Genomic DNA, 15157 nt, shown 5'->3' on the forward strand with positions numbered 1-15157 from the left:
CTCGGCAATAAACTCCTTTCTGATTCTGATTCTGAACATCGTGTCCCGACGTAAGGCTGCTCCAATCAATGTGCTTCCATATCTATTAGGTGGAAGTTTAGGTTCACTGTCTTTGTGGAACAGAGGACCCAGAGTGTCCCTCTTCTCAGGCTTAACAAACTCAGAGTTTGAACTAAACCTGCTTTCTGGAATCCAGCCCTGATCTAGTGAACAAAGTGAAACCAGGTCTGTAAATGGTGACAGCAAACAATGGACTGGAGGACAGAATGCCAGGTCCCTAGTTTGTGTCGAATGGCATCACTTCCTGTTTCCGCAGCGTATCTTGATCTCATTCTAATATTTAACGCTAGATCGTGGGCTATAAGTCTCATGTTGTGCAATAAAAGTGTCAAACATATCTTTTGTGTTTGATAATAATAATAACCATAATTATAACAACAATAATAAAGGTTATTTATAGCACTTATCAAAATGAGTAGTTACATCATTCTTTATGAGGCAGACATCAAAAGAGGAAAGGAGAGAATAAAATGCAACATACACACATTTCCAGATATTTATGAACAAATATGAATAAATCCAAATGAATTCTTAAAAAATATATAAATCTGAACGTGTTCACAAACTACAGGTAGCATCTAACAGGATGGAACTGTTTCTATGACTTCCTGTGACGTCTATGAAGGCTGCTGGAAAGTGTTGGACTGGACGGCAGCTTTTAGGCTCCGCCTCCTGCTGCTGCCGCCTGATCTCGTCTACTTTCCAGGCGAGGAGCAGTTCATCTCCAACGAGCCTCATGTGACCGTTCATCATCTCTCTGTCTTTACAGACCTGCTGCTGCAGCCAAACATCTCCGTGTCCTCCTCCATGGACGGGGTCTCCGAGGCCCAGCAGCAGGGGTTTCAGGCGTTCAGGGGCTCCACCTTCATCGTCTTCTGCTCCGTCCAGCCACAGTACCCAGGAGGCTCCTTCCAGCTCACCTTCACCTCCTCCAACTCAGCACACAACTACACCCAGCCAGCTGTCAATCACACTGCCCACTTCCTGTTTCCTGCTGCAGAGCCCGCCCACCAGGGACGCTACAGCTGTGTTTATCACGTCCATGTTCTTTCTCATAACCTCTCCTCTGAGAGCCGTCTGCTCTCTGTCACTGTCGTAGGTAAGCTGACTGTTCAATTCCTGATTAGCATGACTGGAAGAAGTGAAATGTAATAATATTCTTTTAGATTTAGGTTTAATCCCACAGACACAAAAAGAATGTGGCTGCAGCTGAAAATGAAGCAGAAGAATATTGTGCAAACAGGCAGCCTAAGACATATGGTTTTAATCTGATGCCAGATTGCCAGTCTGCCCATGCTCGGCAATAAACTCCTTTCTGATTCTGATTCTGAACATCGTGTCCCGACGTCAGGCTGCTCCAATCAATGTGCTTCCATATCTATTAGGTGGAAGTTTAGGTTCACTGTCTTTGTGGAACAGAGGACCCAGAGTGTCCCTCTTCTCAGGCTTAACAAACTCAGAGTTTGAACTAAACCTGCTTTCTGGAATCCAGCCCTGATCTAGTGAACAAAGTGAAACCAGGTCTGTAAATGGTGACAGCAAACAATGGACTGGAGGACAGAATGCCAGGTCCCTAGTTTGTGTTGAATGGCAGCTGTTGGAGTCATGATGAGTCATGTGATGACTGTCCATGTGTTTGATCATCAGATCTGAGACCTGTCATCATCAGATTGGTCACCGTGCCGCTGCTTCTGCTGTTGGTGAACGTTGGCCTTTACTTCTACTTTAAGGTACTGACACATGTCTGTTGTTGAGAGCACTGACTCAGTCTGTGTTCATTGACCTGGAGAGAGGAGCCATGCAGGAAGTCACATGTCTGTGTGCTGTCACGTCTCTCCAGGCCAGCAGGGGGCAGAAGCCGGGCAGACGGGAGGACGTGGAGCCGGATTACTACAACCTGGGCGTTGGTGCAGCTGAAGGAGGGCCGACTGAACAGGAAGGAGCTCGGGGAGCAGAGTAGCACCTCCAAGGAGCTCCTCTCACATCCACATGGGTTTCTAACACACCGACACCAGCTCATGTTCATACGCATGTTCCTCTGGAAATATGACTGATCACATTTCTACTATATTGTTATTACTCTGGACATGAAAAGATGTCCATGTTGAAGTGGGGGGTTTGGAGCTAGGTGCTATCTCTGAAGCGTGAGGATCTGCTGGTGATGCTTCTGTACCTCTTCCCTGATGGTAAAAGAGTGAACAGGTGATGTGCTGGGTGGGAGGGGTCAGTGGGGAGCTGTTCTCCTTCACCCTGGTAAGCACCCCGCCGCTTTCCTGATGTTTTGATGGTGGAGCAGCCTTCTGACATCATGCTCTGAGATTGAAAAGGGTGGACCAGCCAACCTAGGGTGGGGGAGACTGAGAGAGCTGGTCTGAGCTTCACTGGTCTCCAATCTACAGTAGAAATGACAAAATTACAATCCCATCTCCACATTAATAACCTGTTTGAGCCCCTCCAGTCTGGTGTTCTCCACTGGCTTCCCATCTAGAAGGCACTCCACCATCTGGCCCCCCCTCATCTCCCTGACCTCACCCCCCCCTACCAACCCTCGCGGGCCCTCAGATCCACATCAGCCGGTCTCCTCTCCATCCACAAATCCAACCTCCGCAGCTTCGGGGCCAGAGCCTTCTCCAGGGCAGCTCCCAGGCTCTGGGACTCCCTTCCCCAAACCATCGGTGATTCTGAGTCCCTCACCATATTCCAGTCCCGCCTCCAAACCCATCTTCTTTCTTTCATTGTTTTGTCTGATGGTCTGTTTATCTCTTGTCTGTAAAGCGTCTTTGGGTTCAGAAAAGCGTGATATAAATTGAATGTGTTATTATTATTATTAGAAATCCTTCAGCCTCTCAGGAAGGGGGGCTCACATGATGCTTGGTCTTGTAGTTAGTGATTGTGTGCCGGCCCTGCCAAACCCCCTTAAAGTCATGGACTTGGAGCTTGTTTTCAGGTGTGACTCTAGAAGTGGCTTCAGCTGTTTGAGCTGCCTTTTGAAGTTGCTATTTAAGGAGTTTGTATTGGTCTTTGTCGCCACATTGAAATGCAGCATTTGTCTCACTGCATAGGAGCCTTACTTCCTTGTTGAAGCAAGGCTTGTTGTTGCTATGGTAACAGGTTTCTTCATGGAGACGTGGTTGAAATCTCCCAGCACCAGGACTGCAGAGTCCTGTTGGAGGTCCCAGAGACTGTTTTCACACCGACTTCATCTGTTAGTCACATGTCATGACTTCACGTCAGCGCCCCCTTGTGGTTCACATGGCTCATTGTTGTTGTGAAGTCGATTTGGGCAGCAGGACACATTTAATTGAAGAGAATTACAATGAACAGCTTATTTTTGTGATGAACCAATATTCATATTTCATAAGAATTCTGCTTCATTTTGTACATAAAGTGTTGACTTAATGTTGTACTTTATAAACAAGTATTTGATTTTGTATTTCAGGATTTTACTCTTATTAATCATTTTGCTCATTTCATAACAATTGTACTTGATTTTGCTATTTTTTTATAAGTTTTGAGCTCATTTGACTTAGTTTAAGGAATGTTGTTGTTTATCGTGACTTTTTATTCATGACGATGTTTTATATGATGAGAAGAGAAAGCAAAAAGCAAAATGAAACAAAAATGCCAAAAAACTAACAAATATGAGGCCATGGGATGATCAGTAAATCCAGGGTAAATTTCAAAATAAAAGTCTGTATATAGAATAATGATGAAGCATCTGTCTCAGGGAGTTTGCTCATTTTTGTACTGAACAGATTTTGAAGAGAAATATGGTCATAACTAAGCAAACAATCTGAATAAACATAAGAAACATATGCAGCAGGTCGATGCAGTTGAAGTAGAACATTGAAATCTTGACTTTGTATATTTGTTTTGGAATTACAATCGACCACAAATCTCTCATTTCATGTTTCTATGTTCCATTTTCTGCCTATATTTGATTTCTAGACTATTTCATGTGGTACGTTGTGGTTTTGAAGTGCTGTGATTTAGTTTTGGACACATTTAAGGAGCTTTGTTGGAGGAGCCTGAGATCTATTCAGCGTGTTGGTTTGTTTGAGATTTGTGAAGACAGACTAAAGAGAAGACAGACTACAGACTTCACTATTTATTCACAATTCTATCATGAAGTCAGAGCAAGAGCTCAAGGACTGTTTGTGTTTGGAAAATGCTGGTGCATGGCAGTGATAGTAGTCCCAGTGTTTGGACTTAAAACCAGATGCATGAATCACCCAGGTGTTCATGCGGATGGTAATCTATGGTCCAGTGAACTAGCAGTGCTAGCAGGCTCAGTGTAACGGTAAGGCTCACATCATCAACAGTGTTCCAGTCAATAGAACGGAGCAAAGCTCCCCATAGTACAAGAATAACATGGAACAGGGCTCTTAGTGGTGAAGTCCAACATGGAGGAATCCTCACATCCAACGACTGCTCCTCTGGAATCTTTGTGCAAATGAAAATAAATACATATATATTACATCATGTGATGTATCTGTCTGTTTTTTCACGTGACACACTCTGAAATGAACGGCTACATGTTGACACATTTAGCTCCTAACGGTTAAAAAAGTGGTGAGTATTTTAAAGTCACTTTTTACCATATTTACAGCAATATTAGTGAACTTTGTCATATTGTTTGTTTTTGTGTTCCAGCTGAGAGCAAACAGCTGACGAGTTGGCAGAGAGCATTCTGGGACCAAACAGTTCCTCCAATCGAAAGTCCAAAGTCTGTCTCCGTTTCCGATTGGTCTCTTTAATGTTGTAAAGAAATGTTTGACTCCAACGTGTCAAATCATTGTTCTCAATCACTTTGCCAGTTTTTAAATTCAAGTAGTTTCACGTCATCATGTGATCAGTCTTGGACCACTTTGAGTGGTATCTATCATTTATAAATATAATATTAAGCAGTAATAAGTGGTGATGCTAAAATTAATATTTTCAATTAATTCTTGTTGAGAGTAACCCTGACTATTATTATAGAAAATATCAAGTAATTTTACTGTATGGTTTTATAATAAATTCAATTCATAAAATCCCAGTGTCAAATTTAAATATGACACTGAGATTTGACACAAATTAAATTTGTTGAATTTATTATAAAACCATACAGTAGAATGTCTTGATATTTTCTATAATAACATTCAGGGTTACTCTCAACAAGAATCCATTGAAAATATTAACAAACCTCTTAAGGAATAAAATCCAACTCGTATCTTAAATAAAAAATAATGACGTTTAATTCATTTCTGAAAATCAGGAAATTATCCATTCGCCATGATGCACTTTGATACTGGGATTATTATGAATTGAATTTAGTATAAAAACCATGCAGTAAAATGTCTTGATATTTTTATAATGATAGTCAGGATCACTCTGAACAAGAATCCATTGTAAATATTAGCAAACCTCTTAAGGAAGAATTGTAAGTCAATTTATGATAAAATCATACAGTAAAATGGCTTGATATTTGCTAAAATAATATTCAGTATCATTAACAACTAGAATACATTGAAAATATTAGCAAACCTATCATTTTTCTCATGTTTAACCGTTGCAACGGGTATAAAAACTGCTTTCCTATCCATTTTGGCCACGTCGGGCACCCGTACCGTAAGTGCAGTAATAGATGCGCAACTGATAGCCTACTCAGCGGCGGCTGGCTTGACGGGGCTTTTTCAATCGGCGGCTGGCGTGACCGCAGTCCGTGGCTTGGGGTCATCATGCTGGGGACTCTACCACCTTTGCCGGGTGGTAGAGTCTGCCTCATGAAGTTTGGTAAAGTTGCGCTCTCCACGCTCCACGACTGAGCGCGCACGAGCGTGGCACTCATTACAGCGCATTTCCTCTGCGCTCTGGTGGTTTAAAAACGAGGATAAAGTGTAACAAGCAGTGGCGGTTCTAGACAAATTTTACTGGGGGGGCCAAGGTGGGGCCAATGTTTGATCAGAGGGGCACATTAAAAAATGGAAAGTGCCGTTCTCACTCTCATCTCGCATCCGGCAAGGCAGTGTTTGGGTGCGTCGCTCTAATTATTCCGTGTAGAGCGCTGAGTCACATTAGTTCCGCTTTTGGCGCTAGCGCATAAAATCGTAATAACTTGATCAATTTATTTCATTTTCATTTTATCATTCAGTCAGCTTATTCAGTCAGCTCTGGGGGGGCCACAGGGGGGGCCTGGGACATTTTTACAGGGGCACTGGCCCCTGTAGGCCCCCGTGTAGAACCGCCACTGGTAACAAGTATACGATGGCTTAATGGCTGTATGTATGTGTGTTGATGACATATGCACAGTAAATAAGGAGAACATGTAGTTATTCCTGCTGTGTTCTGCAGTGATCTAATGGAGGGTATTTATTGTATCCTATATTACATGCAGTCGGGCCGTCTCCTCCTCCTCCTCCTCCTGCGGTGACAGCGCTGATTCAATATTTCAAATTATTTTGATTTAAAATACGAGTTGGATTTTAAAAGAAGGTGTTTATGAAAAAAATATCACTCAGTAAAAGCATCAAAAACACTGCTGGAGTTCATCATGATAACACGGATCTAACGTATGATATGGAGTGTAATTAAACGTGTGCGAGTCATCAAAATGATAATAGTTCTTCTCACGTTTACTTCCTACAATCTGACTTCAGTTCACCACAGCTCCATCTGTGTCGCTGATTCCCCTCCAGTCTCCAGAATGTGGTACCGGTACCATGCCTCAGAGTTTGCTTACAGGTAGCAAATGTATTGAATACTTAATATGATCCAAATATCTAATGTTAAAATAATGTCGTCCACTATTTGGGAATCAGCTCGGATGTTTATGCATTCTGTTAAATTTGTTCTGAAAAATAAAAAGCGTGAAACTAAATAAAAATGATATTTCTTAAGAAAAGTAAACTGTAGATGATATTGCCTGTTTATAGACCAATACAAGCACAATAAAAATGAGCATGAATTTACGTCTCTCAAGACTCCAGGAGGTGGCGCTGTGCTGCAAATGCTTCATGATAACAGCTGCAGGGATGAACCCCAGAAGTTAGCGTCACACAGAACCCCTCAGCAAAATGCTAATTAGACTTTTCCTTTAGAATATGGCAAAAACTAATGCAGCAATTCAGCTGCAGAGTCAGAAGTCAAACTCAGGTCAGAATCCTGACTTCTGACACTGTCAAGTTTTAATGAAGGAATGAAGCAGGAGGAAGATAATTATAGATTTGTATTGTTATAATATACAATGATTTGTTTTTGGAGCACCACATAAAATAAAAATAACATGCATGAACATTGACGCTGTCCACCTCTCAGTCTCACGTCTCCTGTTTCAAAGAGTGGGGGACAACATGGGGACAGCGAGAACTTCGATGACTTCATGAAGGCAATCGGTGTGAGCTTCACCACCCGGCAAATGGGCAATATGGCCGAACCCAATCTGAAGATCAGCATGGACGATGCTGGCTTCATTTCAATGAAGTCCGAAACCACGTTCAAGATCACGGAGATCAAATTCAAGCTGAGCGAAGAATTAGAATGATCCGTCTCATCTCACCTGAGCTGTCAGATGAGCAGGTGTACGATGAACCAGAACTGCCACTTGATGAAGGCCCACTAAATGTGAGGCTGCAGCCCTCAGAGGGACGTGGACTTGTCCTGCTCCTCTTGCTGGCCCTTTCAAGAATCTCCTCTCTAACTGCATTGGTGATGGGCTCAGTGTGGCGTCCTGCAACAACAAACACATGGCTTAGTTTGCTATCTACTATCTACTATATGATCGTCAGTGTGAGAGACTAATGGAAGAACCAGCATCAGTTAGTCAACATGCTGCAAGTGAAGACCAACCATGATGCAAAATGACACATTAAAAGCCTAAAAATACATGAACATTTGAAATGAGTGATCACAGATAGTTTGTCTTTTATTAAAGTCCCAGTCGGCAAGTCCGACGGATCGAGGGCACTCTGTCAGATTTGAATGTTTACAACTCTCAGGCTCCTCCCCCACGACCACCGAGCCCCTCCCCCTCGACTCAGTAGGCTTGTTCGGGATGGTCTTGGCTTGGCTTGACTTGACTTATCACGCCGACGAGAGCTGCAGGTGTCTGAGGGGGCGGGCTCTAAAAGAGACGGCAGCCAAACGCCGTCAAGTCGAACAACTAAGTCAACGTGACTATGGTGCTCAAGCGATAGAACACAGCAGCAAACCAAAGAGGATATGTTTTATATATATATATATATATATATATATATATAGCCTATATATATATATACATACACACACGCAAGGCGACATGTGGAAGGCATTCTTTTTTCCAGTATATTTGTATTATCATTCTATGTTTGTATTAACCAGACCTCACATATAATAGGCCGACTCACAACACAATGCACGGAACTTAAGATCAAGCCATGAGATCATTGCGACCAAAATAAAAACTATCATTTCACCACAAGGTGGCCGCCGAGTGCAGACCTGAACACACGTCATTGAACTTTTAACCAATGAGAACCATTCCGATGTAGCGGAGGTGTGGACAAGCCGGTTGCAGCCACCGTTCACCGCGCTGCCAAGCGCCGCAAGAAGCGGCTCTTAAAAACTTGTTCCCGCGATGTTTTGGGTCACGTGATATGGTCGCGACCCTGTGACGTCTTTGCAGTCGGCTGCTAAGTCGGACACAATTCTAGCCATCATGCATCGCTTTCAACCCACAATACATCACGTTAGGTGGCGCGCTGCAGGCGGCTACATCAAGTCGAATTCGCCTAGTGCCCTTTGAAATCCCTTAGATCACGCCACCGTTGAAACGCGGGTCCGATGTTGACTCTGGTTTTATCACGGGCACCGTCGCAAACTCTCTTTTTTTCCTCCTTTTCCACCGGTGTTTTCTTTTCCTTGGTTGTTTTGGACCTCCTCGTTTCTGTTTTTAACCGAGGAATTGGAAGATTGCTGCTACTTCCCTCCGCCTCCCCCCTGTGATAGTGGTACGACCCGTGGGAAGAGGGACTCTGTGTGTGCTTCAGTCTGCAGTTTAAAAAATAACAATTATAATAATAGAATTTCTTTGTCGTGTACTTTTCATTCAATCAAACTCGGGACTTTTTTAAAGTGTTTTTTAAAGTACACTACGACTGGGACTTTAAAAAAGTCCTTTGACTGCTAAATTGCACCTTCATTCTGATGTACTATGCTTCATTTTTATTCATTGAATGAAAAGTACACTACAAAGAAAATCTATTATTATTATTATTGTTGTTATTTACTGCAGACTGCAGACTGAAGCACCTTCCAGTTAGTCTACATGCTGCAAGTGAAGACCAACCATGATGCAAAATGACACATTAAAAGCTTAAAATGTGTTTTCATGAGTGTCCTTAAAATGTCCAGCTATTTGGACGCCTTCCCGTGAAATAAGGTTGAGATTTTCAAGTAAGAGACGACAGTTTTCCCAGGACTTTGTCCTCACTACTTGTTACTCCCCTCAAGTTGAAATCACGAAACCAAGTCGTTCCTTTATATTTACTGGCATTTATTCACACGAATGTGCAAAGGTGTGCCGTGAGAACTAGACATACAGAAACAGAAATACAGAAACAAACAATTACTTTCTTATCGACACCATATACGTAGCGTAAACAGTATCCTTAAGGCTACATGATGTCACGTTAGCTTTAACGTCTATCAACATTTAGTAGCAAGATAGCAACGGTACCTCATTGGCCGCTTTACTTGAGAGAAATAAAAAAGAGGTCTTCAGTTCTTCATAAAAACATAAATCCTCGCTTCAATGTACTCCACAAAATACACTTGCGGAATACAATGTTCTTGCAATAGCGCTCTCTGCGCACTGAGGTATCTCCGTACCGCGAACGCGGTCCAAACAACAACAGTCCCTTCAGTAAACCCGCCCCCGTCTGTCACTTCAGAACTTTGGTTCCTACGTGAGTTATGACTCTCTTCAAGCCCGTAAGACTTGTAACTTCAAAGAAAACAAATAAAACAAAATAAAGGCAGTTTGACATTAAATTGTTCTTATGTCTTACTATTCATGTGTATGTAGCCTATTAACTCGTGAATGTATTACTATGTATGCGTATTAACTTGTGTATTTATTGATTGATTCAAATATGTATTAACTTATTTATTTAACCTATTTATTCAACTGTCGTTGATGGCAGCTACACTACTCACTCAGTTGTCTCCTGGAGGACGGACACTGAACAGCGCTGGTTGTCTTCCACAATATAGAAGTCATGACTCTCGAACAGTAGTGGTTGAACGTAGTAATAGCAGATATGTGATGTGTCCAGGTATCTGGTCTGTGTCCAGGTATCTGATCTGTGTCCAGGTATCTGATCTGTGTCCAGGTATCTGATCTGTGTCCAGGTATCTGATCTGTGTCCAAATGTCTGCTTTAATCTCTTCTCAAGATGTGGAACTCTGAGTGTTGTGACCTCACTAAGTGACTGTGGCCAGTCAAGTTGTACTCATTGGAATTCGGAATGTCGAGTTCAAACCAAAACACATTTGAACACAAAAATATATTTTTTAATTATAATTTGATTTGAAACAAACTGTATTTCACAGTGTATAAAAGTCTTTCAACATCCTTACATAAAACTCTTTCCCACTTTTTCTATGCATGAAAAGTCCCAAAATATGTTCTTTTATGTACAAGGTGTTACCATGTTTATCCTAGAAGAGACTGTTGTGCCTTCTACAGGTGGACTTATTTGTTATTCAACCGAAGGCAGATTTTTAGGATTTTCTAAACCTCACATTCTGCTGTTAAGTCTGCTGGTCTGGTTGAAATGATGACGTACCTGCAGGGATCTGAAAAAGTCCCTTTGCTGCCGGCCATGTTTGTCTGCGGAAATAATAAGACCACACTGACAGCATTAATCTGATAGGAACATCTAAGTGGTTTCCTGGTTGTCATAGTAACAGTCATGTAAATGTCATCAGTCATCATTCTTGTCTGATTAAAAATTTTTTGGTTTCCCACAAATGCAGTTCTGAGAAATGTCTCTAAGTAAAGAGTAAAGCTCCACCTCTTCCTGTACGCAGATCTGAGGACAGCACAGGTCTGGAATGAGACATGATGTCCCAGATGTGCTCAATAGGATTCAGGTCTGGGGAACAGGCAGGCCAGTCCATAACATCAATGCCTTCATCATGCAGGAACTGCTGACACACTCCAGCCACATGAGGCCTAGCATTGTCATGCATTAGAAGGAACCTAGGGCCCACTGCACCAGCATATGGTCTCGCAATGGGTCTGAGGATCTCATCCCGGTACCTAATGGCAGTCAGGGTACCTCCAGCAAGCACATGGAGGGCTGTGTGACCTTCCAAAGAAATGCCTCCCCAGACCATCACTAGGCCACCGCGAAACCTGTCATGCTGGAGGATGTTGCAGCAGCAGAACGTTCTCCGCGGCGTCGCCAGACCCTGTCATGTCGGTCACATGTGCTCAGGGTGAACCTGCTCTCATCCATGAAGAGCACAGGGCGCCAATGGCGAATCTGCCAATCTCTGTGATCTCTAGCAAATGCCAATGGCATTGCACGGTGTTGGGTTTTAAGCACAGGCCCTATTTGTGGACGTCGGGCCCTCAAACCACCCTCATGGAGTCGATTTGGGACCGTTTGAGTTGAAACTTGAACATCAGTGGCCTGCTGAGGTCATTTTGTAGGGCTCTGGCAGTGCTCCTCCTGTTCCTCCGTGCACAAAGGAGCAGATATCGGTCCTGCTGTTGGGTTGTTGACATTCTTCGGCCCCCTCCACGTCTCCTGGTGTACTGGCCTGTCTCCTGGAATCTCCTCCATGCTCTTGACACTGTGCTGGGGGGCACAGCAAACCTTCTTGCCACAGTGTGCATTGATGTGCCATCATGGATGAGTTGCACTAACTGGGCAACTTCTGTGGGTTGGAGAAACCGCCTCATGCTCCCCATAGTGGTGCAAACACTGGCAAAATTCAAAAAAGAAAAAAATCTGCCAGAAAGGCCGAGAACAGAGAAATGGTCTGCGGTCAACACCTGCAGAACCATTCCTTTATAGGGATGTCTTGCTAATTGCCACTCGTTTCCACCTGTGGACTGTTCCATTTACACAACAGCAGGTGAAATTGATTCCCAATCAGTGCTGCTTCCTAATTGGACAGGCTGATATCTCAGATACAATACAGGGCTCCAGAGTGCGACCATTTTGGTTGAAAATGCGACCAAAATTTTTATGAGTGATTTTTATGAAATCGTAAGCGCAGCATCTCGTTGTGTTCTCCTGATGGTATCGTGGTCTAAACCAATAAGAGACAGAGCTCGGGTGGGTCCTTGCCTCTGATTGGCTGTGGTCCTTTTCACTGCTGTAAATTGTGTCAGTTCGAAAAATGTGAGCGAGCTGAGCAGGTATTCCTGAGCGCTTCCATTTTCTCCAAAAATGAAGAGAGGCAGAAAGCCTGGCCCCGAGACAAATAATTAATTAATTAAAAAGCCCAAAAATATGCCTTCAGACAGGACTGGTTGAAGCAATTTCCCTGGCTGATGTACGATAAAGAAAGGGACTCAATGCACTGCATTTATTGTCGGGAGTGTGGTCAGAATATGGCCGGTAATAGTGCGTTTGTGGAAGAGTCAACAACATTTCGCATCGAGACGTTGAAAAAGCGCAATATGTCCAAAAAGCATACTACATGCCGTGATAAGTGTGTTAATAAAGCTCTCCCAGCTGCATTTCAGCGTCAGGCTGTATCAATCAGGTCCGCTGAGGCATCTGAAATGATTATCAAAGTCAACGTCGCATACAATATTGCAAAGGAGGAGTTGCCGTTCACTAAATCTAAGTTCGAAATTATTCTGCTGAAAAAGATGCCGACACACTAAAGAACAAGACAGCTGCGGAGGTTGGAAACGCCGCGTACACGTCATTCATGATTGACGGCGACACAGACGTCTCTACGAAGGAGTGCGTTATTGTCTACTGCCGCATTTTGCGGAAAGGGAGGCCGGTCAACATGTTAATTGGACATGTCTGGTGGAGCATGGACACGCACAGTGTTTGAAGGCCCAAATTACAGCATGAGACATCATGAATAGGACATTGTATAGTAGCCTATTCCTAATATTATTAAAAATGAATAGCCTAAGTAAAAACATAAGTAGGCTAGGCTAAGATCACATAAACAGTTTTCCATTTGCAATCTATAGGCAAGTGACCTGTATGATCTTTTTATTCTTGAGGAATTTATGCTGCCACAAAGCAAGCATTTGCTGCGTTTGGGCATCAGTGTGCAGATTGGCTGGAGAAAACGGGTGCTCTGGGTGCTGATGGTGCTGCAGTTAACCTAGGCCATAAGGGGGCGTCATTATGTAAATGGAGAGCGATGAAAAGGTGACCTTTTGGTGTTAAAGGTGACGCGATGAAAAATGTGGGTGATCATGAATTTTGTGCTGGTGCACCTAAAAAAAAAAGTTAGGTGCACCAGTGCAACCAATGCATAAAGTTAGTCTGGAGCCCTGCACAGCCTTGATTTGAATTGAATATCCAAAAATATGGCTTGAGCTTTGCTTTCTTTGTAAAAGAAAACTCACAAGGTGATATATTGATACCTGTATTTTGTGTTTCTTTCTTTTAGTGTCCACATTGTGGAAAGTCCTTCCTCAATTCCTCGTTCCTCCAGAATCACATCCAGCGGCGGCACCCTGATGAGTACGAGACCGGTACGTCGCACATTAAATCATTTAAGGATGTCCTGTGAAGATGTATTTGCAGCTGAAATATGATACGCTTCCTCACATTGTGTCGTGACACAAATATCTTGTTTTCTTTGTTCTTCTACGTCCTTCCAGAGTTCCGGTCAGACAGTGAGAAGAAATCTCAGATCGACAGCCTCAAATCGGAGATCAGCGGTCTGAAGGAGCAGATTGTTCAGCAGCAACAGGACCTGCAAGCCAAAACAGCTCAGGTAGGAAAAACGACACCTTTTAAAGCAAAAATGCCAAACTTCTGGTTCCTGCTCGTTTGATTTCCGTTGTGATTCCAGGAAAAAGAGCAGCAGTCCCTGCAAAAAGACCTGCTGAGAGAATTGGACCACTTTAAGGCGGAGGAGATGGCGCGCATGGACAGAAAGATAGAAGACAGCAGGGACGGCATGCGTAGAGAGATGGAGTATCTTTACACCCGGAACATTCAGGCTCTCAATGTACAAAAAGAATACTTGGATAATCCATTTTGGTTCTCCAGCATATATTTTATTCATACCTTTTTTTTTTACTATTTTTATTCATAGGAAGCAAATCAGAATCAGACCGCCAAGCTTGAGAAATCGTCCGTCCCTGTTCACTCGCAGCCAGAGAGAGATCTGGACAACTACAAAGAGATGCAGATCCAAGCCATGCAGAAGCTGGAACACCAACTGAAGAAACAGGTCAGTGTCGAGGCCAGATGTTCTTTCCATAATTACAAGTGAATGAAATCCTTTTGAGGACACAAATATTCTCCTCTAGGATCAAAAGTGGGAATCCAGGCTGCAGGAAATAAAGGGCCAACACGAGTCTGAAAAGAACCAGGTATGTGTTCTTATCAAACCTCATCATTATTATGTCGTTTACGTGTAATTTGAAGCCGTGAAACGTCGCCTCCCAGTTGCTGAACGAGCTGAGCAGGATGCAGTCGTCCATGGCGGAGCAGCAGGAGAGCGGCCGGCGGCTGCAGCAGGAGATGGGCAGGAGGCTGCAGGAGAAGGAGCGCACCATCAAGGCCCAGAGAGAGCAGGTTATAACACTTACACTTGCACAGCCAGGAAGTGAGGCGGGGGGGTCAGCACTTGTTCAGGATATCCTGTATTTGGCCTCAGATTGTGTTGTATTGAGACATGATGATACTGTATATTTGACAGGAACCATAGTGCACAGGAAACGGATACTTTTCCTGGAATAGCACCACAGTTTCCCATTACTCGCTACAGCTGAGCAGCCAGAGTTCACAAACTTGCATTGTTATAATTATAAATAATTATTTAATTATTCCATCCTTTTTCCATCCTGTCATTAAAGCAGATGGCACTGACAAAACAACCAATCATAAATGCTCCTTTTCCCAACTTCCAGATGCGG

The 15157-nt window shown here is 43.2% G+C and overlaps 2 protein-coding genes across 2 annotated transcripts; both read left to right on the forward strand.

The window, feature by feature from the left end:
• Positions 1-249: 249 nt before the first annotated feature.
• Positions 250-2187, forward strand: LOC311010328 (uncharacterized protein; the record flags this gene model as incomplete). The annotated part of the gene is made up of 4 exons (XM_084040854.1): positions 250-280; positions 830-1159; positions 1708-1790; positions 1901-2187. 4 exons carry the CDS (start codon positions 250-252, stop codon positions 2018-2020), a joined length of 564 nt encoding a protein of 187 aa, XP_083896980.1. The 3' UTR covers positions 2021-2187.
• Positions 2188-7578: 5391 nt separating this feature from the next.
• LOC311010329 (cilium assembly protein DZIP1-like) lies at positions 7579-14981 on the forward strand (the record flags this gene model as incomplete). The annotated part of the gene is made up of 8 exons (XM_084040855.1): positions 7579-7662; positions 13678-13762; positions 13892-14007; positions 14086-14244; positions 14332-14469; positions 14549-14611; positions 14688-14742; positions 14941-14981. The coding sequence occupies 8 exons, from the start codon at positions 7579-7581 to the stop codon at positions 14979-14981; spliced, it is 741 nt and encodes a 246-aa protein (XP_083896981.1).
• Positions 14982-15157: the final 176 nt, after the last annotated feature.

Source organism: Eutrigla gurnardus (genome assembly GCF_963514095.1).
Source record: "Eutrigla gurnardus genome assembly, contig: SCAFFOLD_105, whole genome shotgun sequence".
NCBI lineage: Eukaryota > Metazoa > Chordata > Actinopteri > Perciformes > Triglidae > Eutrigla > Eutrigla gurnardus.